Source organism: Agrilus planipennis, unplaced genomic scaffold (assembly GCF_000699045.2).
Source record: "Agrilus planipennis isolate EAB-ADULT unplaced genomic scaffold, Apla_2.0 scaffold97, whole genome shotgun sequence".
NCBI classification, from domain to species: Eukaryota; Metazoa; Arthropoda; class Insecta; order Coleoptera; family Buprestidae; genus Agrilus; species Agrilus planipennis.
In genome coordinates, this window is record NW_020438864.1 from 282,313 (window position 1) to 307,238 (window position 24,926).

The 24,926-nt window shown below is 36.8% G+C and overlaps 1 protein-coding gene across 1 annotated transcript; it reads right to left on the reverse strand.

The window, feature by feature from the left end:
- Positions 1-10,989: 10,989 nt before the first annotated feature.
- On the reverse strand, positions 10,990-18,681 carry LOC108736273 (trypsin-7-like). The gene is made up of 4 exons (XM_018468631.2): positions 18,573-18,681; positions 13,063-13,246; positions 12,299-12,728; positions 10,990-11,172 (listed from the first exon to the last, which is right to left on the reverse strand). The coding sequence occupies exons 1-4, from the start codon at positions 18,616-18,618 to the stop codon at positions 11,026-11,028; spliced, it is 807 nt and encodes a 268-aa protein (XP_018324133.1). The 5' UTR covers positions 18,619-18,681; the 3' UTR covers positions 10,990-11,025.
- Between the last annotated feature and the right edge of the window lie 6,245 nt (positions 18,682-24,926).

Here is a 24,926-nt window from a genome sequence, read left to right on the forward strand (position 1 = left end):
TAGGCAGTAAACTTGACGGAATTTGAAGGCTAGCTTCCGGATTTGTTATTTCCGAATTTTATAATGTGATTGGCATTAAAAACACGCTCACCTTCAACGAAATTTCCTTTCCGAAGCTTTGTGTCAGCCCAATCACATATTGTGTCAATACTTATCATTTTATCGTAATTTAAAAACTTGGAAATTACACGGTACTCTATAGGAACTACGATAAATTTTCCCTAATCAGCGCCATGTTTTTAGGCTCCTCCCATTTGACGGATCCCAATATTTTGCTCTTTTTCACTGTTAGCAATGTATGTTCCATAAAAACTTAAAACAATCGTTTTTATTAGCAAATATTATTCTGCCATTTAGCAGTTTTTTTTATTTTCTCTTTTTAATCAGAATGGATGTAGAAATGAGTGCAAAGCGGACCAGCATCAGTCAGTTACAAATATATCACCCTTCAAAACCATTTCTCTATGTCATCGACTCACTTCTTATGGGACGGCCTGTATGAAAAAGGCTTTAAAAACAGAGGGGACGGGATGCAGCTAATAAGTAGGTTTATAGGAATAAGATATGCGAACGTTGCATTAAGATACATACTGTTAATAAATTAGTACTTATCTAATTAGAATAAATATGAAATCAGTCCTGTTTATCCTGTCTAATATCAAATCAGCGGTGTGCGCTATTTCAAATATAAAAGGAACGTTAATGAGTGAAAACGAGGTCTTACATTACAGTCGCTTTCGTTTCATCTTCAATTTTTTTTTGTTTGATGTCAATTTCTTCTTGTTGGTGATTTATTGTGTCGGATACATACGACAAATGAGTCGTTCCGTAGTTACTAAACAAATTGTATTAACGAGTAAATTGCAACATCTCTAAAGAAGCCGAAGTTAGCTGTAATACCTATTTACATTAAGTATGGAATCAGAGGCAGAAATAAAAGTTCTATCTTCCATCAGGCCCTAGTCAAAAGGGGAGATACCGGAGGATGCTGCTTCAGTTGGTTTTTCAACATGTGTAATTAATTAGTAAATACATACGTTAGAAATACACTTCATTCATAATGTAAAAATGCCTAGAGGTAATTCTGTTTGAAAAACTCAAAGAGCATTCATGTACGGACTGTAATAAGATTACACCGAGCGGCATGGCGTAGAGGTTTAGACCATTGCTTAGCATTCGGGATCGTCTGCCTTGGTTCAAGTTTTCTGTGGTTTCCTTGGATCACCTAGGCAAATGCTGGGTCAGTAATATTCCATAGATAATCTTTCATTCTCTTCTGTCTTCATTTTGCCAGTCACCGGAACCACCACCCACCCATTCCCACGATTCCTGAAAGGGGACTGAAGAAAGTCTTCTGCCCTACATTCCAGCGTAGTTTGGAGAGACAGCCCGCCCGCCAGTATTACTGGCTGGTGGGAATGAAACATTCAAAAGTGTTTTAGTTTTTAATAAGATTACAAAAGAATATAGTCTCTATGTAAATTAAAAGTAATATCGGTCCTTAGTTCGGTGTTCATTGAACTCTCGCAGGTAGCAGAGATTACCCTTGTAGCATATAGCATCATCAAGAAATAGGACTTTTGGTCAATATTTCCAGCCATGTTTCCCATGGCATTTTATTGCATCCGTAGCAACTTAAGGAGATAATTCGTAGATATGCACAGTGTTATATAAACAATGTTTCGGTACGCAAAAATGCCAAGATCCTATTTCTAAAATTGACATACCTATATACAGGAATATAGTAGGCGCAATGTACATTATTATTGGAACCAGAAAAACCCTCATTTTAATAAATCAAAAGGAAGATGAAATTCCAAAATGCCAAAATTTTTGCTAGAACAGGATTTCGAAAGACATCACCGTAAATGAAGACTTTCGCCAAAAATTGATAGCTGTGGATCCAGTGCAGCAAACTGTGATATAGATATGTTGTATAAAAAAGAATTTTTAAGTGCTTTAGATACAATTGCAAACTTTTTACAAGATAAACATAGAATGGTTGTAGAACGTTTGAAATCCAATATCAAGCATTTTCATAAATCTTTAGACAAAAAGAATCTTACAAGGGAAAATATTAAAAAATTGATTCTCCTGTATCAGCCTGACCATAAGCCTGATTCGTTAGCGCTCCTTAGGCAGTTAAAGATATTATTATTACAATATTTCTTTGAAACTGTATTTTTAATTTTTACTTTTTCGAGGTTAGCCTCCATCATGCTTTTCTCTATTAATGTTTATCTCCAAAAACCTGCTTTACACCAGTTCGGTGCAATATTAATTGGAGATGATTATTTTATGTTAATCATTAAGGTAGTCCTTTGGAGTACTGACTACTTATGATTGTTTTATTTCGTTTATTTAGTTCAGGTACGACAGTTCGCTACACAGCTTATCTTTGATCGTGGTAAGTCCCGACACAGTGGGTTGATTGTTCCTGTTGTACTAATTACTGAAGTGTTGAGCATTTGACCCTTTTGATACTAATGTAGTTTAGTGCGGTTAAATCTGTCTATATATATTCAGTTTTAGTTTTGATAATGTCGTTGTGTATAAAGTAAGATTATATTAGCCCGTAATATTTTGCTTCATTCCTCGTCATCCTGACAAGTACATATTTATCGATCTACATCATATACATATCATCTCATAATTTCAAATGAAGAGAGTCTTGGGAAAGGATGCAAAGGCACGAGGATGACTTATTATTAAAGTTGTTGAAAGTTGAAATATCTATCCCAAAACCTAACGTAACCCAACCTAAGTTGATAAATTAAGCTAGATTAGGTTGGAAGTGGATAAGTGGTGGTCAACTCAAAAAACATATAGGGAAGGTATTTGCTTAATAAGGAATCTTGGTATGCTTGATTAAAGGAACCAAAAATGAGCCAAAACAAACCAAAAACTAGAGAACTAGTAATGAACTGTAATTTAACTACCAAACCAAACAATGACCAACGGCAAAAATCCGACTAGTGGATAATATTGATAATCTTCATCATAATCACCATAAGGTCATCAGTCTTAAGACTGGTTGAAAACGTACCTCCACTCTTTCCTATCCTCAGCTAATCTTCGCGTTTCCCTAAAATTAGAATATGTCTCTGAGAAGATGTCCTACTAACCTATTTCGCCTATTTCTTACTGAATTATATAGAGTCCTCTGTTCTCCTATTCTTTCTAATACCTCTTCATTTCTAACCTTCTCTATCCACGGTATCCTCATCGTTCGTCTGTAACACCACATTTTGAATGCTTCTAACCTTGTTTTTCTCCCGTGCCCACTTACCATGTTTCGCAACGTACAACGCCGTGCTCCAAACATACACCTTTAACAACCTTTTTCGAATTTCTAAATTAACCGTTCGCGAGCATAGAAGTGACTTCTTTTTATTAAAGGCGACACGACCCTGCGCTATCCTCTCTTTATATCTCTACCACTTCTTCCGTCCTGACTTATTTGACTTTCTAGATATCTAAAATCGGTCATTTCTTCTAATTTTTCGTCTCCTATGTTCATATTCGCTCTTTTCCTACTTTTTCTTTCCTTACATATTAGTATTTTTGTTCTATTTATATTTTCATACAGTACTGTTTTGCCAATACCGCTTCCATTTTAATTAAAGCTATCTCTAACTCCTCCTTGCTAGATGCTAATGCTGCTATATCATCTGCAAATCTAAGCATACTATCCTTTTGCCCCTGTATATCTATTCCTACAGTTGTACTGTCTTTAATGATGTTGATGGCATCTTCGATGTATAGATTAAAAAGTAGCGATGACAGTGTGCATCCCTGTCTGATTCCCTTCCTAATATTTATTTCTCTATGTCGCATCCCTAACTCTATAACTGCCTGTTGCTCTTTATACAAACTAAGTATCATTCTCTATCTTTGTAACTCATCCCTACATTTTTAAGTATATTTAGCATCTTGTCCCATTTAACACTGCATTATTAACTTATCTTTTATAAAAAATTGGTTATTGGTATTGATAAATCCTTCCACCATGAGTTCATATAATTCATATCGTAAAATAACTGAGGTTTCGCGATCAGCCGGCGTTATGAGACTGTTTTGGCCATTCAATCAATTGATCACGAAGTCCTCAGCCATTTCATGAAAGCAGAAATTACGCGATTTTAAACAATCTTCTTCTTACTTTTAATGCCTTACCCAGACAATGCTCGAAAATCAGTGTCATTGAAGGTTTCTGAATCGCTAGTTAGAAGCTGAACTCGTGTTATTAAAAATTGTTCCAATATGTGTGGTTAAAATGACGTCTGTCGAAAATGTGATAAAACAAATTAACTTTGGAGTAGTAGGTATGCCAGCACGTGCAGATTAGTCTTTGTCCTAATGAATTCGTGCTTTATGTCAGTGCACGCCTATTACCGTTAAATATTGCCACAACAGATGAACTGAACTTATTTATTTTCTCAGACGTACAGGGTATACCATTTTCGACATTTTTGCGGGGTATCTTCCTTATATTTAATGATGAAGGTTGCAGTTTTCGCGAAGGTCTGCTACTTTTTTGTAGAATGAATGGTGACGTCAGCAGAATTTTTCGTATTACTTTGGTTTTTGAGATACAGCCTGGAATTGAAAAGTATCATCTTTCAGGCAGACCTTCTTAGTGTTAGGCGAAAATATAACAATAATAGCAAATGATAACTTTCGACATATCGATATATAAAGATAATTGATAATTATCGATAGTTATCAATATATTAATAGCTCTACTATCAATAAATTTATATCGATATATCAATATATTGATAAATATCGATAATTCGATAACTATTTGTTGCCGAGTTATAAAATTCCAAAACTAAAAAAAAAAGTGGCAAACTAAGAAATGCCACCTGTAAGTGTTAATGTTATAATACTCGTTTCTTCAATGTTGACAAAATAGTCAATTTTCTTGAAACAGCTTAATATTGATATATTTATTGGTAATTCATCATCACCATAGAGTCGTCAGTCCTAAGACTGGTTGAAAACACACCTGCACTCCTTCCTATCCTGATGTTGGTAATTATGGAAATTTTTAAATATCTTTGCAATTAGTTATTTTCTAAGAAGAAATAAGTAAAAAAATAAACAGTTATACACTTAAGGTATACGGATGTATTTAAAAACAATATCTACAATGAAAAAGAGGGAAGGTAGGAGATGTATTGATTTAGAAAAGCTAAAATGTAATGAAACTCGTGATAGGCGTGTGATCCGGGAGCTGCAACACGTCACAACCACTTTGAGCTTAGACATGACTGTCGACAGCTACTCCATTTTCTGCGAAGTTTCTTCGTGCCTTATTTAAATGAGTCCCTACGACGTACGGCATTCGATGTCCTGCACAACATGGTTCACTCAAGCGTCACAGTTGCCGCTCGTCTAGTGTCGTTAAAATTCTTCTGGTCAAGCATGGGTGAGGAGATCAACTACTGGGCATGTTCTTGCCAACCATACATCAGCACTCAAAAATCCACCCATACAACCGTTCAGCTCTAAGAAATTTTATCACACCAGAAAGTCACCTCGATCTCATCAAGTTGTCACTGTGCTAAGGGTTCCAATAATGATTTACCATCGTGGACAGGTTATCTAGATAGCCTATGCGGTACTCTGCTGATGATTACGATTGACAGGGAGCTTAATTCGAGTTCGCCCTATTCTCAAAACTGGCCCGACTCATCGGGGTTACAAGAATCCGCAATCCGCGCACATCGCACCCTAATAGCTTGCTCTAATGTGCGATCCTGGGACGCCGTGGCCAGAGCGCTTAGTGCTGATCCCGCAGGGCTTTCTTGACAGAATTTCTCCATGTAACTAACTAACTAATATTCCCGGCGATTTTTGCAATTCATCAGGCTTGAGCCAGCTTCCATCCTAGTGAGTATTCTCTTTTCCTTTACGGGCTCCCACGAGTTTAAGAGGTTTAATTCGATCAGGAAACCTCTCCAGCCTCCGTATACAAGACCTCATTGAGTCATTCGGCTAGTACACGATAGGACATACGTATATAACAATGGACCATCTCCATAGATGCTCCCAAGCCAGCTCTGGACCCGCCCAAAGGTCTTTCAGCTTCAATATTGCAATCGCTGCAAATTTTTCATCAGAAACTCGATAAGCCAGGTGAAGAAGCAGAATTTTTATATACTGAACGGAAATTTATCAAATTCTGCGATAACGATAATATCATAGAAACTAAAAATTTAAAACTTCCTAAATGTATTCTTAGTAATATTAAATTATTAAGGGAAATGTCCCCTCTTTAAATTATGTTAAACGAAAATGTGACAGTCGATGTAAAGAANGAGGCTGTCTGGAAGTTAATTACAAATAGGCGAGTTAGATTGTCAGGACACTTTCTGAAACATAAAGGGCTAGTTCGAGACATACTAGAAAAATTAAACCTAGTTTAGGCTGCTGTTCGTAAAAAAGTGTAGGTTGCTCTAATTTTCTTCTGGTTAAAGGCCTTATGACAATGATACAGGATGTTGTAGTTTTGACCGAAATAAACCTACTTTTTTTATTTATATTTTGATAGATATGTTTTTCAAATCTACATGCCTGGAAAGACCGTCAATGTGTAATGTGTTGATGTGACATCTCCCTATTATTGTAAAAACACTATCATCTATGAAGGTGATTTCCTGTAATATATTATTTTCGAGTACATTACGCTTTTCATTGCTTTACGACTTCGCCTCTTTCCTCATTCTCTCACATTCAATTTTAATTTGCATCTTTGTAATTTGTGTTGCCGACGGCCGACGACTTACTACTGGCAGTGAAAAGTTCTTTAAACAAGGGCTACTAACAGGACCCGTAGCAAGGAATTGGTAACCCTAGCCCTTGACAGATCGTCGGCGACATCTGATCAACGCCCATCTTGATGTCACTTAAGAATACATACACGATAGGATAGACTACAGATCTCTTGCCTTTTGAGATCAGCAGCAGCCGATTATTCGACCGAAAGGAAAATTAAAAGAGGATGGGTACAGATTCACTTCACCCTACGATACTGAACTCTTGCTAACGCATGAGGACAGAAATATCTTCTGGCTATCCCTCTGTCAGTCTGAGTCACGTATACCGGACGATCTGTCGCGGCCTACGGAAGATGCCACCGAACGACTCTACCACCTTCATACCACCCTGTACTAACAGCGGTATTACCACCGACCTACCCGCCGCCCACCGCATGTCCTCTAGACATACAAGCATTAAAAAGATGAGGTATAGGAAGCACAACAGTACAACCTATGCCACTACAACGATCTCCAAACGTTCATCACCACTTATCTGCCTCGACCCACACACCCAGAGGCGACACTAAAAACCGCAGGCGCGAAATTGACTCCTGTCAAGAATGTCTATGAGAATCGTCTTGCTGCCCTTTTTCATATTTTTAAATCGTTCAAACCTCTAACTACATTTTTAACCGTCAATTCAATTCATGGTTAATCGTGTATGCTGACTTATTTCATTCGTTTTTGGATTTCCTTCACCTGCAGAATTGTGCACATGCAACAGTGTTTAATCTATGCATTAAACAAAGACTCATAATCATTGTTTAAAAAGCCAATTTATTCTTCTTTCTTAAAACAATTACATATTTTTGTGTTTAGTTTCTAAGTGGTGCTGCTTTAAGTAGTGTCGAACATTTTAATGTATTTGTTTATATTATTAGGCAGACGTTTTTACGTTATATCTTATATATTAATCATTTGCAAAATCAGAAAAATATAAATAACAAAGAAGTACATCAAGACCGTGAAACGCAATTGAAGATAGCAATGGAAACGTATCGCAGTGCAATGAATCAACTGGATGATGAAGCATTTCAAGTAGCACTCAAGGTATTTGGAAAGCATATAGAAAAAGTTCAAAAACAAAGTAGGAATTTAAGAAAACGTAAAATGGCTAAACAGGAATATTTCCCATCTAAGAAAAAATAAAGTACGTATGTAATCTAATCCCAAACATGAGTTTTTCTAAACATTAAATGAGAAACCTTTTTTATTTTTCTAAATAATAAAGTTAACGAAAGCAGAAAGGAGTACATTAGGATTCAAATGTACAAAACCATTTTGTATGTACTCTTCAGAAAGACTTAATCTAATCGAAACAGTTGTACTGTACTTTAATAGAAACCTTCGAAAAAGTTTAAAGTGAGAATTGTTTCTTCGTTTTTTGTGATGTTTTAGCTTTGTTTCATAGAGACCTGTCCATAATTACAATAAATTTAATAATTAATTAAACATGTTTAGAAGGGACTACTTTTTCATTATAAATTTGTTGAAACAATTTTTTATTTATTTTATTTTCCATTCATACTAATAAAGAATGCGTTTACATTGTATATGAGTATCATTTTTCTGCCTACATTATCAATTATTAGTAGATTACTGCCCAGTTTATTTCTACTCCACAGATCAGAACGCTTGAGATCGTTTGTTTGAATTCGAATAAAAAAGCGGCAAGAGCAAAATCATAGACATGACTCAAAATTATTTCGCGCCTGCGCAAGAGCTACGGAGTCTTGCGGTTTTTAGCGTCGCCTCACAGCCAGCGTGAGCCGAATTCTTCAACATCATCTTCAAGCAAGCCGAAGACACCGACACTAACTGTCGTCAAGGAAGGTGGAGTATGACGCCGGATCAGTGTTTCACATGGATCAGCGATCGCCGCAACAGTTGCTACATTCGTCGTACAATAATAATAAGATAGTTCGATCATAGAAAATTGTACGGCTATGATTTTTATAAATTTAATACTAATATAGCTTGAGATGCAAATCGATTCTCGGAAGCACTCCACGTGGACATGATTTATAACTGCGACCGTTACAAATGTGGAGTTGGGTCCACATGGATACGAATAAGTTGTCAAGGCCAACTCGAAAGCTCGTACTATATGCTATTAGTAAAATTGCTTTTTAAGTCCAATCACATGACCCGATTATGCAACATTTACATTTCCTGGTTCTTTCTTCAAATCATGAAGGTCATACTATGAGACATCCGCAGAATAGTAAGAGCTCCAGAAATCATATAAAAGGACAAGAGAATACGGGATAAACCAGATATGAGAACTCTCTCTAGTTAACCAGCAAATACCTCAGCGAGACTATCTAATTGCAAAGCTACGTTGTGACCAAATAGCTGTAAAATTACACAACCTTCACCGTCACCTCATTTCCACCACCCCACGCCAGCACATCTACCGCTCCCGTGGAAACCCCTGCCACAGAAGACACAACGTCTTCTGCAGAAGTTGTTGGATACGTTTTCAGACAGCGATTGAAAACTAAACTAATTTTGTTCGTAAGGCAATTAAATAAATTTCATTCATTAAATAACACCATTTACCATGATCTAACAAACGGAAACAGTAACAATGGTAATCCCCTTCTTGCAGGTTGATATATCTTACTTTTCAAAAACAACTTTGGCCAGTGATTTATGGAAACTACGTACGACGTGTGGATGAGAACTAAGATAGAAATTGTGATTCACTTCTGATAGTTTCTACACATTACTGCAGAAAAATTTCATCATCATAAGGTTGTCAGGCCTAAGACTGGTTGGACATGCACCTCCACTCTTTCCTATCCTGAGCTAATCTTCACATTTCCCTAAAACTAGAACAATCCATATCCTTAACTATTTTCGAATCTAGGTGTACCTCTACCCATCCTAACTTCCGTTTCTACCTTTAATATGTCTCTGACTAGACCTTCATGCCTGGGAAGGTGTCCGACTAACCTATCTCTCCTATTCCTTATTGACTTCCATAGGGTCCTCTGTTCTCTTATTCATTCTAATATCTCTTCATTTCTAACATTCTCTATCCACGGTATCCTCATCGTTCGTCTGTAACACCACATTTCGAACGTTCCTTTTTCGCCGCGTCCACTGTCCTCGCACCCGTACAGCGCCGTGCTCCAAAAATTCACATTTAACAACCTTTTTCAAATTTCTAAATCAGCCGTTCGCGGGCACAGGATCTCATTCCTGCACTATACTGTGCTTTCTATCGCTAGTACTCCTTCCGTCCTGACTTATCTGACTTCCTAGAAACCTAAAATTGGCCACTTCTAATTTTTCGTCTCCTATTTTTGTATTCGCTCTTTCTCTAGTATTTTTGTTTTACTTTTATTTATTTTCATACAGTATTGTTTTGTCCATATCGCATCTATTGTGTGTGCATCCCTGTCTGACTCCCTTCCTAATATTTACTCTACGTTGCATCCCTAGCTCTATAACTGCCTGTTGTACATACTAAGTATCGCTCTTCTATCTTTGTACCTCATCTCTGCATTTTTAAGTATATTTAACATCTTGTCCCATTTAAGATTGTCAAAAGGTTCTTTTAAATCTACAAATCCTATGTACGCACTCTTTATTTTTTCTATCGTTTTCTCTATTGTTAACGAAAAGCTTCAATGGAAATCAATGGAAATTTTGTAAATTCCATTAAAAACCCTTTGGCATAAATGGAAAAATAAAAATTTCCATTGATTTTCAATGGCAACCAATGCTAAATTTATAGATTCTATTTAAAGCCATTCAATATAAAAGGAAAAACAATTCTTTCCATTTTGAAAAATTCAATTAATATTCTTAGATATGAATGGAAAAGTTTTATTTCCCAAAGAATTCCAATGAAATAANATTAATTGTTTACGATAGGTATATAGGCGTCAAAACGACCTAATTTTTAGTACCCGTTCTAATTGAATAATTACATGTTCGGCTCTTTTATCACCACATCTGTACCTATTGCAAATTGCACTGATTTTGCGAAAATACCCACTGTGCTGTGATCGAGAAATTATTAAACATCTTAACCGGTATGCAGGAACGTTGGTCGGAGGTTTGGGGGTTCAAGTTAGTAAACTGATCGTGATTCATTACTTATATTGGGAACTAGGAATCAATAACGGGAAAAAGCATTAAAAAAAGGAAACAACTCGAATATCTTTTTTTTTAATAATTATTTTTTTTAAAGTGATGTAACATCTCTAATATACTGACGAAGGTTTGTAACGTTAGCGTAGACTCCTGGAGATTGTTCCCGCGCGCAGCCACGTCCCCACGATACGATACCAATGAGAGTGTTATTGGCAACCAAGGGTCCTCCGGAATCACCCTAAAATTTGAGATATTTACAAATAAAATTTGTTCTACGCTTTTGATCATAACCATACTATGTCTAGAATTAATCTCTGTTAATAATACGTTCAAAAAATATCAATAACTCCTCTATCTTTCCATCTTATTTTTTGTATATGGAATTTAACTGTTTGCTAAAAAAAAATAATGAAAAGTACGACAAAATGAAATGATAGATTTAATGATAATAAAATTGCTCAGCTAAAATAAATTATTGTTGAAGAAACAATTAATTAGGTGACATCAACAGTAATGTTGAACCTATAGAATTCATAATATCATTGGATCAGAACAATACGTGCATGAGTATCAAATATAAATTGGACGGAGTGGGAGCAGCTGTGTATTTTTTTCAGTCATGACCCAAAATTGATTTTTCTACTCCTAGTGTGTCTTCTTTGATAATACTTCTGAAGATGAGATAATTGATCTGATCAATTTTATCGACTTCTTATTTGGAACTTGTGATTCATGCGTTTACTATTCTAACTTTAACGCTCTCTAACTCTAACTCTAACGCGTCTTACTGTTGATACCACTCAATAATTTAAAAAAAAATATTTTATGAAACACTTTAAGAAGTTTTTTAATAGCGGTTAACATGTAATAAAATTGTAATAATAATGTGAAACGAATTAAACTTCCACCCACTACAAATTACCGTAACTGTCACCTTGAGAGCTTAGTAGTGAAATCAGTGGTGCGTAAAGCCAAAGATTCGGGATTCGATTCACGACGAGGGTATAATAGCATCAAGAATTTTTCCTCATTGATTTAAGATAATTTGTATTGAATGAAAATTGAATATTAATTTCACACATGTTTAAATCTTATTAAAATTATTTTAGCTAAACTATTGCAGTAAATAATCTATCTATCGAATATACCCTTCATTATTTCTATTTACAGAAAACGGGATGCTTAGATACATTTTCAACGACTTTGAAAAACTTAAAAATCAATAAGATTTCTGTCACTGACAAATTTTAATATAAATAATTGCCCTTTTACGACCATCTTCTCACGTTTGAGATGCAATAATTGGCTTTTCCCTTATTTCGATATAATATGAGGTGCTACGATAGCAGAACCATCCAACTTACCGAACAGGCATCCCTGCCACCTTCGTCGTAACCAGCACACAGCATCCTATCAGTGAGGTACTCTTCGGTAAGATTAAGAATACTTCTACATCTGTCTTGTGCGACAACTGGTACAGAAACTGCTTGAAGTTCATCAGTATAACTGGCATTTACATCTTCTGACTGCGATCCCCACCCTAAAACTGTGGCATTGGTTCCTGCTGCTACTTGTTGATTGTCATCAATTAGTTGAACACTCCTAATTGTATCACTGAAGGTCAGATTTTGTAACAATTTAATCAAACCGATATCATAGTCGGGACCTGCTTCAGTGTCGTTAGGGGGCTCAGAGTACTGAGGATGGATGTACAGTTCTTCAGCTTCTACTAGAACACCATCTAGCCCCTGACGTTGAGCACCAGCAAGAATTGTTACATTTATTACATTTGCGCTATAAAAGAAGAGAATGTAATTAATCACGAAGAGTAAAATTAAAAGTTAATCAATTTTATTGTCAAGTTAACATACGTTTCGCCACGGTGTGGTTTCTTCAGATGTTTTAAATATACATAATTAATATATATTAGGAATTATAACTGTTTCAATTTTAAGTCTACAATGAGTCTACATAAAATAAAAGAAGGTTTATTGAACAATAATAATAAAAATACCTAATTTATAAATCCTAAATAAGTATCTTGTACTAAATAGATATAGATATGTATGCACCTTTGTTAGACACATTGACAATTGACTAACTTGTGACAAAATTCACTCGTACTTACTCAAGTAAACAGTGACCTGCCGTAAGTACCCATGCGTTAGATAATATCGATCCACCGCAAAAGCGATAACCCGTATAAATTTGCACTGCAAAGGGATAATCGTTTATTGATGCGTTAGACCCTCCAACAATTCTAAGAGAATCCGATGAATCGTATTCCTCAAATTGGAAGTCTTGGGGAAATGCTAATAAAGGAAAATTATAATTAATTTACATTTCAGATATCAAAATAAATTAATTGTTTACGATAGGTATATAGGCGTCAAAACGACCTAATTTTTAGTACCCGTTCTAATTGAATAATTACATGTTCGGCTCTTTTATCACCACATCTGTACCTATTGCAAATTGCACTGATTTTGCGAAAATACCCACTGTGCTGTGATCGAGAAATTATTAAACATCTTAACCGGTATGCAGGAACGTTGGTCGGAGGTTTGGGGGTTCAAGTTAGTAAACTGATCGTGATTCATTACTGAATACCGAACCTATTATTTTCAGCTTAAAAATAACAGGTTGTTAAATAATATCAGTTTAAAAACACTCCGAAATAACGGTACTAAAGTACGGTCCGAGATAGAGGGGTTTCAGTCAGTATTTTGGAGGACTCCTTCCTTGAGAGTCTAACAGTTCTTAGTCCTTCGGACGGCTGGGTTTTTATAAAGAATTCCCTCCTCCACGAAAACAAAAGAAAAATAGCAACCCATCGCTATTTTAAGTCTACCTCCCTTTGAAGGGGTTATATAATATGGTTGTATAATATGAGTTCAAACTTTGCGGGAAGTAAAACGCCGCTTTAGAATGATAAATACAAAATTCCGCTTTTTGGCATAAAAACGGCATATCATCTATCTTGACTGATGAGTTGAAATAGTAGAATTAGGTAACTTGTAATCAATTCAATTTTGACGTTGTTTATTTAAAATTATTTCAAGTTTCTTAATTATTACTATTTAATTTGTAATATCAATTAAAATACCTACATTTATTTCTGCTGTTATTTTATTTTTTTACAAATTCGGATTCAAATTGTAATTTTTATTATTTTCGCTTACGAAGCAACGAGCTAGTGGGAGAAATTGTTAGTATCGCTTTAAACGTAATCGGCATGGATTATACATACAGGTACTTGAAAATAAATAATTCTATGGGAAATATTTTAATGGAAGGAATAATTGACGGATATGGATAATAACCATAATTTAATAAATTAAAACATGTCTGGTGACGTCAGTATTAAGCAAAACGATTCTCAATATTTCGTCATGTTAATAATAAGTGAGTTGTTGTACGCATCGACGTTTACTAATGGACATGCCTTAGCGGTCAGAATTGTGGTACAACAAACGAAAGAGATGGAACGAAGTTTCGGACAATATGCATCTCTCTCACGATGGTGCGTAAGCATGTCATGAAAGAGATAGCATTAGTCCGAAACCATACGCCATCTCCCTCATTTTTCGAGTCAAGAAATTATTACAACGACATATGACTAAGCCACGTCCATTAATATATGTCTATGGTTGTACGGGCTGATGACCGAGCGGCATGGCCTAGAGGTCTAGACCATTGCTTAGCATTCGGGAGGATGCCGGTTCGATTCCGGGTCCGTCTGCCTTGGTCCAAGTTTTTCTGTGGTTTCCTTGGATCACTTAGGCAAATGCTGAGGCAGTAATATTCCACAGATAATCTTTCACTCTCTTCTGTCTTCATTTCGTCCGTCTCATCTTTCTCACCCGAACGACCACCCAGCAATTCCCACGTTTTCTTAAAGGAGGCTGAAGAGGGCCTTCCGCCCTACCTTCCGGCATAGTCCGGAGGGACTGCCCGCCCACCAGCACTAGAGGCTGGTGGGAATGAAACACCCAAAAGTTTTTTTTTCGGGCTGATGGGCTGTGGTCTGTTGGGTACTTGTGGCCGTTTCGCAAGAGAGAAGACTTCGACATCGCCCTTGAAAATGTCCACCGCAGTTGTGGATGAAACCACCCAACAGACCACGGTCCAACAGCCCGGACAAAAACTCACCTATATTCGACGCCGGTCGTGAAAGCCTATAATCAACTAACAATAAGTGTTAAAAGATACGAATTTCGTGTTCTGCCTAGCCGAAAATTCAAAAAATGTGCTGTAACTTTTATGTACGTAACAGTAAGTGCTTACATTGACCAAGCATGACCATATTAATCTCTACAAAGCAATCTGATATGTGATACCACCGGTAGATGTTAAACTCGTCACATGAAATATAGAAAAGTATAGCTATTTGACCACCTGTAAGACCGGAATGCTATTCAGATGGCAATCATGGCACTCGTATTTTAAAATAACTAACATAAAACGTTCTAAGTGCAGTTGTGATAATTCTCAATGTCTTTACGTATAGTTACGGTGGTATACTTCATTTACTTTCTGTAGCGATGTGCCCCTTCCAATGTCTTGGATGCGCGCTGGCAAAATGGTAGGTAGGTAGAAAAAAGCTCATTATACTCTCGGCTCTTGTTCATTAAACATACCTTTTCATACAGTACCTGCCAAAAGTTTTGTTCAACCATGAATATTAGTGCGAGTCGAAAACAATCGTTGAAGCCTTTAATATGTCTTCAAATATAAATAAACATCTCGTTGATATTTTCAGTAGTAAATGGTACCAATAACAGCACATTTGAGCAATGCAATTTTAGTGGATAAAATGGTCAATTTTTCCGTGCAGTACTGTACGGATTATACGCTCCTCACCGGTTAAGAGTTTGGCCGAGAGTTGTCTCCTTCCTTTTTTGGCCTAGTGCTGTTCTTTTCTACATTGCACCGGTCAAACTGAAGGTCACATTGCTACGGAAAGTAAACGAAGTATATAAGTTACACCCAAGAATTGTAGGGTGCAGCGTTTTCGCAGCAGTACAGTAAATGTTGTCATGATTAAAGTGATATGCTGCTTATGCCATACACGTTCCACTTTATTTGCCTGATGCACTTTTGCGATACAATAAAACATTATATCGATGAATAAAATTAATCCACACGTTATTTTACAAAAGTGTGATAATATCTGCTCTGTAGGTATCGATATCGTGTCACATACTGATAATTAAGCAATTATTTTACGAAAAGTATTTTCAATTAAGATAATTTTATCACTTAAAAGTAATTTTTAAACAATTATCTACTTATTTTTACAATTTTTTTACCTGAATAGATAGAAATTTCTTTCCAAAAAAATCGTTGTTTATGCTCACTTGCGAAATTTCTTTGAACAGTATTCTCCCTGCATTAAAGACAGTGCCGTCGGATTCATTAATCTATTTAAATGTAAGTAATGGAGACTGTTGACGTTGTAAACAAATTTCTAACTGAACAAATACTTCGATCAATCTCAAAACAAATGACCTAAACTTCTGGACCTAATTTCGTTAATTTAAATGGAACATCCTATATATTTTTATACTTTTGGTTTCCTTATTAAATTTTAGATCGAATTTATTGGCAGGTCCTTACACCTATCCTTAGTAGTTTTTGAGATAATCAACTGTTTTTGAAAAAAAAAATCAGCTCTTCTGGTCCTAATTTCGTTAATTTAAATGGAACATCCTGTATATTTTTATACTTTTGGTTTCCTTATTAAATTTTAGATCGAATTTATTACCTATCCCTAGTAGTTCTTGAGATAATCAACTGTTTTTGAAAAACAATTTCAGCTCTTTGAATAAGACCAAACAGCGTCTATACCATAAAAACTAAATTCTTTAAAGTGTAACCATCAAATCCCCCTAACTGATACTTGAATAATTTATCGATATTCACTTACGTTAACATTTATGTAGGGAGCTAGCGAGGTACCTAAAATAATAAGTTGAGCGGAAACGGGATTCGCGATTCGTCATATTTACTATGACATTCGCGTAAAATTTGCACACTGAGGACCTGAAAACCTTTCATCAAACTAAAAGTACTTCATTTATTATAGAATTATAGCAAAGTCGATCATATGAGCGTTTTTTTGGACAGGTTTTCTAATAGATATAAGAAAGCACTGCTAAAATCAAACTTCCTTCAAAGTTTCTTTTCTAAAGGCATCACCGTATTATATTTTTCGTGGCGAATTTAGTGCGAGCAACAGGGATAAACAGGCGCATTTATTGACAATTTTCCCTTACGGTCATTTTAATGCAATTCAACTGATATTTTTCAATTTCGCCAATAAAAGGCAAACAATTTTTTATAATTTAAAGTAACAACGATAACTAACATTCTTGTTAATTTATTTTAATTAAAGCAACGCTACATACGCTTCGGCAACTTATAAGCACTTTTGGACTGCATGAAAAAAAAAACTAAAATTTTTGGGTGTTTCATTCCCACCAGCCAGTAATGTTGGTGGGCGGGCAGTCCCTCCGGCCTACGCCGGAAGGTAGGGCGGGAGGCCCTCTTCAGCCTGCTTTTCAGGAATCGTGGGAATGGGTGGGTGGTGGTTTGGGTGAGAAAGTTGAGACGGACGAAATGAAGACAGAAGAGAATGAATGATTATCTGTGGAATATTACTGCCTCAGCATTTGCCTAGGTGATCCAAGGAAACCACAGAAAAACTTGGACCAAGGCAGACGGACCCGGAATCGAACCGGCATCCTCCCGAATGCTAAGCAATGGTCTAAACCTCCAGGCCATGCCGCTCGGTTGGTCTGCATGCTCGGCAGCGAGTTTTATTTCAAATTGATAGTAGTTTTCTTATGGCTTACAGAGAAGTCGATTGGCAATTAAAAAAGAAAGGAAATATATACTACCTGTGCAGTACGCGTGCTAGTTACCAAATGTACTATAGTTACATTGATGTCGACGGCCCGGCTTCAAACAAAAATTGTAATGAAGGTACACCGAACCCTAAACTAAAGTAAAATTTGACGAAAATGGCAAAAGCCATTAGTAATCAATCGGTACTACAATGAATTTATGTATTCATTATGTAAATGGATTTATTGGTTTTGGTGTGAAAAATATATTTTTTGTAAACCACGTACCATTCTCTGAAAACGTATAGACGAATTAGTGGTTCCAGTTCCACCACCAAACACAGATATACATATATACGTGCACGATAAAAATTTTTCGAAATTAGAACCGAGCGGTAGAAAAAGGCTTTAAAGCGTCTACCAAAATTATTTCTCACTCGCACAAAACATCAGGCATTTGGCGTACATCATTTGCAGCGATCTTTACATTATACCCTCTCGAATCGTACGCGCACCGTTTCATATAAAAACGTATGTGGAGTTAAATCCCGACTACCAATAATATAAAAATCACCCTATGTTTCTTCAAAGACCATAATCTACAATATTGTTCAATTATAGGGTGATGTTTATATTCTTCGTAGTCGGGATCTAACTACGCTCATGCAACGAGGATGCATTCACTCCCTTAACCGCTTTACCGATTGATCGTTAAAATATTAGCGATTTCACAAAAATGTAAATTACACAAACTCTTACCATCATCTACAAGTTTACTATTAATGCTTACCCAGAGAGATGCAAACTAGCGCTGCCAAAATCAAACTTCGAGCCATGATTGCTGAATGGTCGACCAAAACTTGAATTTTTACTTTTATAGGTGTTCGTACTTCATCATTCCGCTTTTGTGATTTTCTAGAATTGTAGATAGTGATCAATTCGACAACAACAGTTATGCATTCATCTGTCATCACTTACTTGAAGTATTATCGAAATATGCGATAAATTAATTTTAATTTCTTTTAATTAAAAGATTTGTACACAGCTGTTTTTGATGCACTTGACTTCATTGCGCTGGATACACCACTATTAACTGCCGATTCATGTTTTGTGGTTATCAAATTAGAGGCACGTGTATCTCTATATGCAAGAAATTAAAAGTCCTACAGATGTAAAGTAAGAAGAAGTATTTGGTAGGTACCAACTAGCAGGTCGTTTTACTGCCTGGATGAGGGACCAGATTTTTACATTTAATTTATTAATTACATTTTTCTGTGTTTTGCTTATTTGTTATTAAATTTAGTTCACAGTATTTAGTTACTTGTGTAGTTTAATTTTATTACATATGTTCCATGATTTATATTTTCCAGGTTAATTAGATTTTCGGAATGTTGAATCTAAATTACCGCTACAATAATGTAGGTTATTGGTAATAAAATAATTTATCCCTGTATATATGTTTTTACTATCCGATCGTACTTGCGTAATATTTAACCTTCGAAGTTTCGTCATGTACGTATGTTCTACCGTCCACCACACGTGTGCCTGATCTCGGCGTTTTAGCTTGGGATGTATGGGGATAATTCCAGTCTTCAATAAATGTTTTAAATTTAAATGTAGTTTTGTTCCTTCGTAGGACAGTTAAAAAGAGGCATTTGATTTAAATATACGTGCAGTACGTAAAAGAAAAAGAAAAATGTGATCACGCGGATAGCCGTGTTTCTAAAACATTTTTAATACGTTTATTATAATTAAAATATTTAATAAACTGACAAATAACCGATACGAATCAGTAAAGGATAAAATTATTTAACATACGTGTTCAAAATTCTTCAGTCTGAACATATAGTTTTTATTAAACATGCATTTTTTAATTACTATAGACAAACCTAAAGCTGTCGGTATTAGAGAATTAATTTACCACTACAGATAACCTCAAATTAATGAGGGATACGAGTTCGATGCTCGGCAAGGGGTGACAACATCAACAACCTTTTCTCATTAATTTGAGGTAATTTACTAATAGATTGCATTCACCCTACACAAAAAGATTTTCTATAACTTAAAACCTCTGTGGTTCTCTTTAGGTTCAGTGGTAGCACGCTCTCCTGCCATGGTGACACTATCAACATGACTAATATCAATTGAGGGATGGTTAAGGTGACATCATCTAGTTATCTAGTAAGATTCTCACAACAAAAATATAAAAAAAAAACAGCTGTTTATTTGTGATTGGTTTAAAGTGCCACACGTTGAATTAAAGTTAGATTAAATTTGAGGACAAGACGCGAAGCAAGTAGGTACATAGTAAAACAGATAAGTAAAAATTCCAACGTCCTACCTCGTGGCTTTCAATTTTCGAGTGCTTTTTTTGTGCAAAATTTCGAATGAAAACTACGGTTTTACAGAAAAAAGTGTAATTCTTCAAATCATAAAAAAAAACTCGAATTTTACGTCAAATTTTAATTAAATCCCCTATATTCGTAATTTACAAAAATATCAATACGAAGGAATTAATAACGGTCAAAGAAATTCTTCCGATCCGACGGGACTTGGACCTTAACAAAACTCTGGTACAAACTAGAGTGGGTGGATCGGCTTGCGAGTTTCGACGATTTAGGGAGCCGAACCATAGGTTCAACCATAATGGAGGGGTTCTTAAAGAGAAACCAGACTAAGACAAGTCCCTGAAAGAGGGCAGCAGCTCTTTCAGTACTCAGGGTGGCAGAGCTCAAGGATCGGTATGGCACTCTGATGCACAATACTGCGATGTGGAAGGCAACGGGAAACCACCACATTATTATCCCGAGAAGAACGTGTCACACAATTAAATGATGGCGTCCTCTGGGGTAAAGTACTCCGGACGTAAACTAGTCCCCCATTCGGATGTCCGGGCGGGGACTACCTCGGGGGATGTCATCAATAAGTGCAATGGGGATAGGTGCAATGTTTCACGAGTCGGTGCGTGGAATGTTAGGTCAATGAGGCAGGCAGGGAAATTAGAAAATTTAAAAATAGAGATGGATAGATTACAATTAGATATAGTAGGTATTAGTGAAGTCCGTTGGCCCGAAGCTGGAGACTTCTGGAGTGGGGACTTTAGAGTAATACATGCAGGATCGGTAGAAGGTAATTCAGGTGTAGGAATTGTAATGCGTAGGAAAGTAGGGTAGAGTGTAGAAAGTTATTTACAAAAAAGCGATAGGATAGTTATGGTTAAATTAAACTCAAAGCCGGTAAGAACGGTATTAGTGCAGGTCTACATGCCTACATCATCTTACAGTGATGAAGACGTAGAAGCAGTTGATGCAGATATAGAAGACGTGTTAAGTTTAGTGAAAGGACAGGACAACCTAATAGTTTTAGGAGATTTCAACGCAGTAATAGGAGAAGGTAAAGTGGGTGCAATAGCAGGTTCTTTTGGATTAGGCAATAGAAATGATAGGGGAGACAGGCTGATAGAATTTTGCGATAAACATAACTTAACCGTCGCGAATACTTTATTCAACCATCACGTTAGGAGACGCTATACGTGGAAGATGCCAGGTGATTTAGGGAGATCTCAATTAGATTACATACTTGTTAGACAAAGATTTAAAAATCAAGTGAAGGACTGTAAGAGTTATCCAGGAGCAGATATAGATAGCGATCATAACTTAGTAGTTATGAAAACCAATCTTAAATTCAAAATTCTGAAAAAGAGGGAAGGTAGGAGACGTCTCGACTTAGAAAAGCTAAAATGTAACGAAGCGCTTGATAGGCTAGGTAAAATGACAGACAAATTACTAATGGCGGCTGGAGAAACGAATGACGGGGACATATAAAGACAAAATGGAGCTGCATTAACACGTGTCTAAAGTCAGCAGCTACAGAGGTATTAGGTCTTAAACAAAACGAAAGCAGGAAACCATGGATAGCAAATGAGATTGTAGGATTAATAGACGAAAGGCGGAAATACAAAAGCAGGACAGACGAAGAAGGGCAGAAAAGATATAAAGCTATAAAGTGGGAAATAATTAGGAGGTGTAGAGCAGCTAAGGAACAGTGGATTGATAGGATGTGTAAAGAAGTAGAAGAAATCTTTCAAGTAGGTAAAACCGATGAGGCTTATAATTAAAAGGAATTTTAGATGTAGGATACAGTAGTAATAGTATAAGAAACGACGCAGGGGTCATGTTGATAGAAAATGAGGAAAAGGCAGATAGGTGGAAAGAATATTTAGATAACCTTTACGCAGGCCCTGAGTTAGGAGATATAATAGAGAAGGGAGATAGCGTGGAAATAGATGAGCTTGGTTATCCCATAATGAGAGAGGAGTTCGATGTAGCATTAAAAAATTTAAAAAATAATAAGGCGCCAGGTGTAGATGGGATACAGGGGGAAATTATAAAACATGCAGGTTAGAGATCGTATGTTTAAGTTGGTTAGTCACATTTACGAAACGGGGAAAGTCCCAGAGGATTATAAACAGAACGCAGTAGTAACATTACCTAAGAAGAGGGGCGCGGATAGGTGCGAGAATAAGCTTAACTTCCCATGCGTCAAAAATCTTAACTACAATTGTACAGGGGAGGATGGAGAAAAGGGCGGAAGAACTATTAGGGGAAGATCAATTTGGGTTTAGATGAAATAGAGGAACGCGGGAGGCCATCCTAGCTTTACGGGTAGCAATAGAGAAAACGATAGAAAAAGGAAAGAGTGCGTACATAGGCTTTGTAGATTTAGAGAAAGCTTTTGACAATGTTAAATGGGACAAGATGTTAAATATACTTAAAAATGTAGGGATGAATTACAAAGATAGAAGAGTGATACTTAGTTTGTATAAAGAGCAACAGGCAGTTATAGAGCTAGGGATGCAACGTAGAGAAGTAAATATTAGGAAGGGAGTCAGACAGGGATGCACACTGTCACCGCTACTTTTTAATCTATACACCGAAGACGCAATCAACATCATTAAAGACAGTACAACTGTAGGGATAGATGTGCAAGGGCAAAAGATTAGTATGCTTAGATTTTCAGATGATATAGCAGTGTTAGCATCTAGCAAGGAGGACCTAGAGATAGCTTTAAATAAAATGGAAGTACTGTATGAAAATAAATAAAAGTAAAACTAAAATACTGGTATGCAAGGGAAGAAAAAGTAGGGAAAGAGCGAATATAAAGATAGGAGACGAAAAATTAGAAGAAGTGGCTGATTTTAGATACCTAGGAAGTCAGATAAGTGAGGATGGAAGGAGTAGTAGGGATATAAAGCAGAGGATAGCGCAGGGTCGTGTCGCCTTTAATAAAAAGAAGTCACTTCTATGCTCGCGAACGGTTAATTTAGAAATTCGAAAAAGGTTGTTAAAGGTGTATGTTTGGAGCACGGCGTTGTACGGGTGCGAAACATGGACAGTGGGAGCGGCGGAAAAGAAAAGGTTAGAAGCGTTCGAAATGTGGTGTTATAGGCGGATGATGAGGATATCGTGGGTAGAAAAGGTTAGAAATGAAGAGGTATTGGAAAGAATAGGAGAACAGAGGACTCTATGGAAGTCAATAAAAAATAGGCGAGATAGGTTGGTAGGACACCTTCTCAGGCATGAAGGTCTAGTCAGAGACATATTAGAGGCAGAAACAGGAGTTAGGAGGGGTAGAGGTAGGCCCAGATTAGATTACTCTTCGCAAATAGTTAAGGATGTGGGCTGTTCTAGTTTTAGGGAAATGCGAAGTTTAGCTCAGGATAGGAAAGCGTGGAGGTACGTGTCCAACCAGTCTTACGACTGATGACCTTATGATGATGATGAAAGAAATTCTTCGCCTTGTTTAAAATTAATTTTTGATCTTCACCACTTCACAGAAACACTTCTTTAGTTTTATGAAAGGTAATTCTGATCCCCTCTAAGCAACGAAGTACGCAATGTCCCTCTAAACTTACAAAACACCACCTGATATAACCTAACCTAACATTCTTCTCTTATTCGCACGATTAAAATAAGAGTACTTTCACTTCAGTGCGTTAGCCATTCTAGCAATGGCCGCCCCTAAGAGCCCCGCACTCCTGGAGGGACTTTCATTTACGGAAGCATTAACTCTAGCTCGCTACGTTAAACGAATTCTTCCATTGTCACTCAGAGGATTCGCCTCTAAGCCCCATGTGTGAGGACACAGTGTGCGGCACTTCTTCCGCTCCTTTCCAGGATCACTCAAAGAATTCAAGGTTGAGTTCTCAACCAACCAACTTGAACAAGACAGAGACCTTGATGTCGTCCTCCGTGGAGTCTGCGAAGCCATCTCCACGGACAATATACAGTCTGAACTTTTTAATAAAGGTTTGGCTATCCTGGGTGTTCACCGAATGTCAAAAAGTGGAAAAATCTGCCCGCTAGTATCCATCCGTCTCGACAAGGCTTCCAAGTCAATCTTCGAACTTGGCGAGTTCTGAGGTTTCAACGTGAAGGTTGAGCTGAAAAGAGCCACAAAAGAAGTTGTCCAATGTCGCCGTTGTATGAAATTCTTTCGTATGACCAATTACTGTCACGCTGCCTGGGTCTGCTCTTTCTGCTGCTGCAACCATGTCACAGCCGAATGCAAGGCAAAAGACAGAAAAGGCGCAACCCCATCTTGTGCTAATTGCAAAGGGAATCACTTCGCCACCTGTCGTGGTTGTAAGGTACCTAAGAAAACCGTACCACACAAAAAACCCTCCCCTTCTCCGGCCGCTCCATAAAGGTTCCGGGTAATCACCTGTCCTTTAGCCACTCCCGTAACGACGCTCCCCTAAAAGTCTCACGCCAGGGTAGTGAGAGCAGCCCCGCCTACTAATATCCAAAAGTCTAACGCAACTCCAAGCATTTCAACAGCGCCAGTAGCCTCCCCAACTAAAAACTCCAGGTCATTGTGCAAATTATGGTAGCCACCCATGGATAGATAAAAACTCTAACCCAAATAATCTTCTAGTAATTACCTGGAATGCTCAAAGCATTAAAGGCAAATTGACTGATTTTGAACACTTCCTCGAGGATCAATCAATCGGTGTTGCAGAGGCGGTGACGTAGCCATCCTCGTCAGGAACTCTTTAAAACACAGGCCCATCTCCTTGCTTACTAATTCATTAGAAGCTGTTGTCATTGAATTCTCGCTAACTTCTGGCCCCTCAGAATAATTT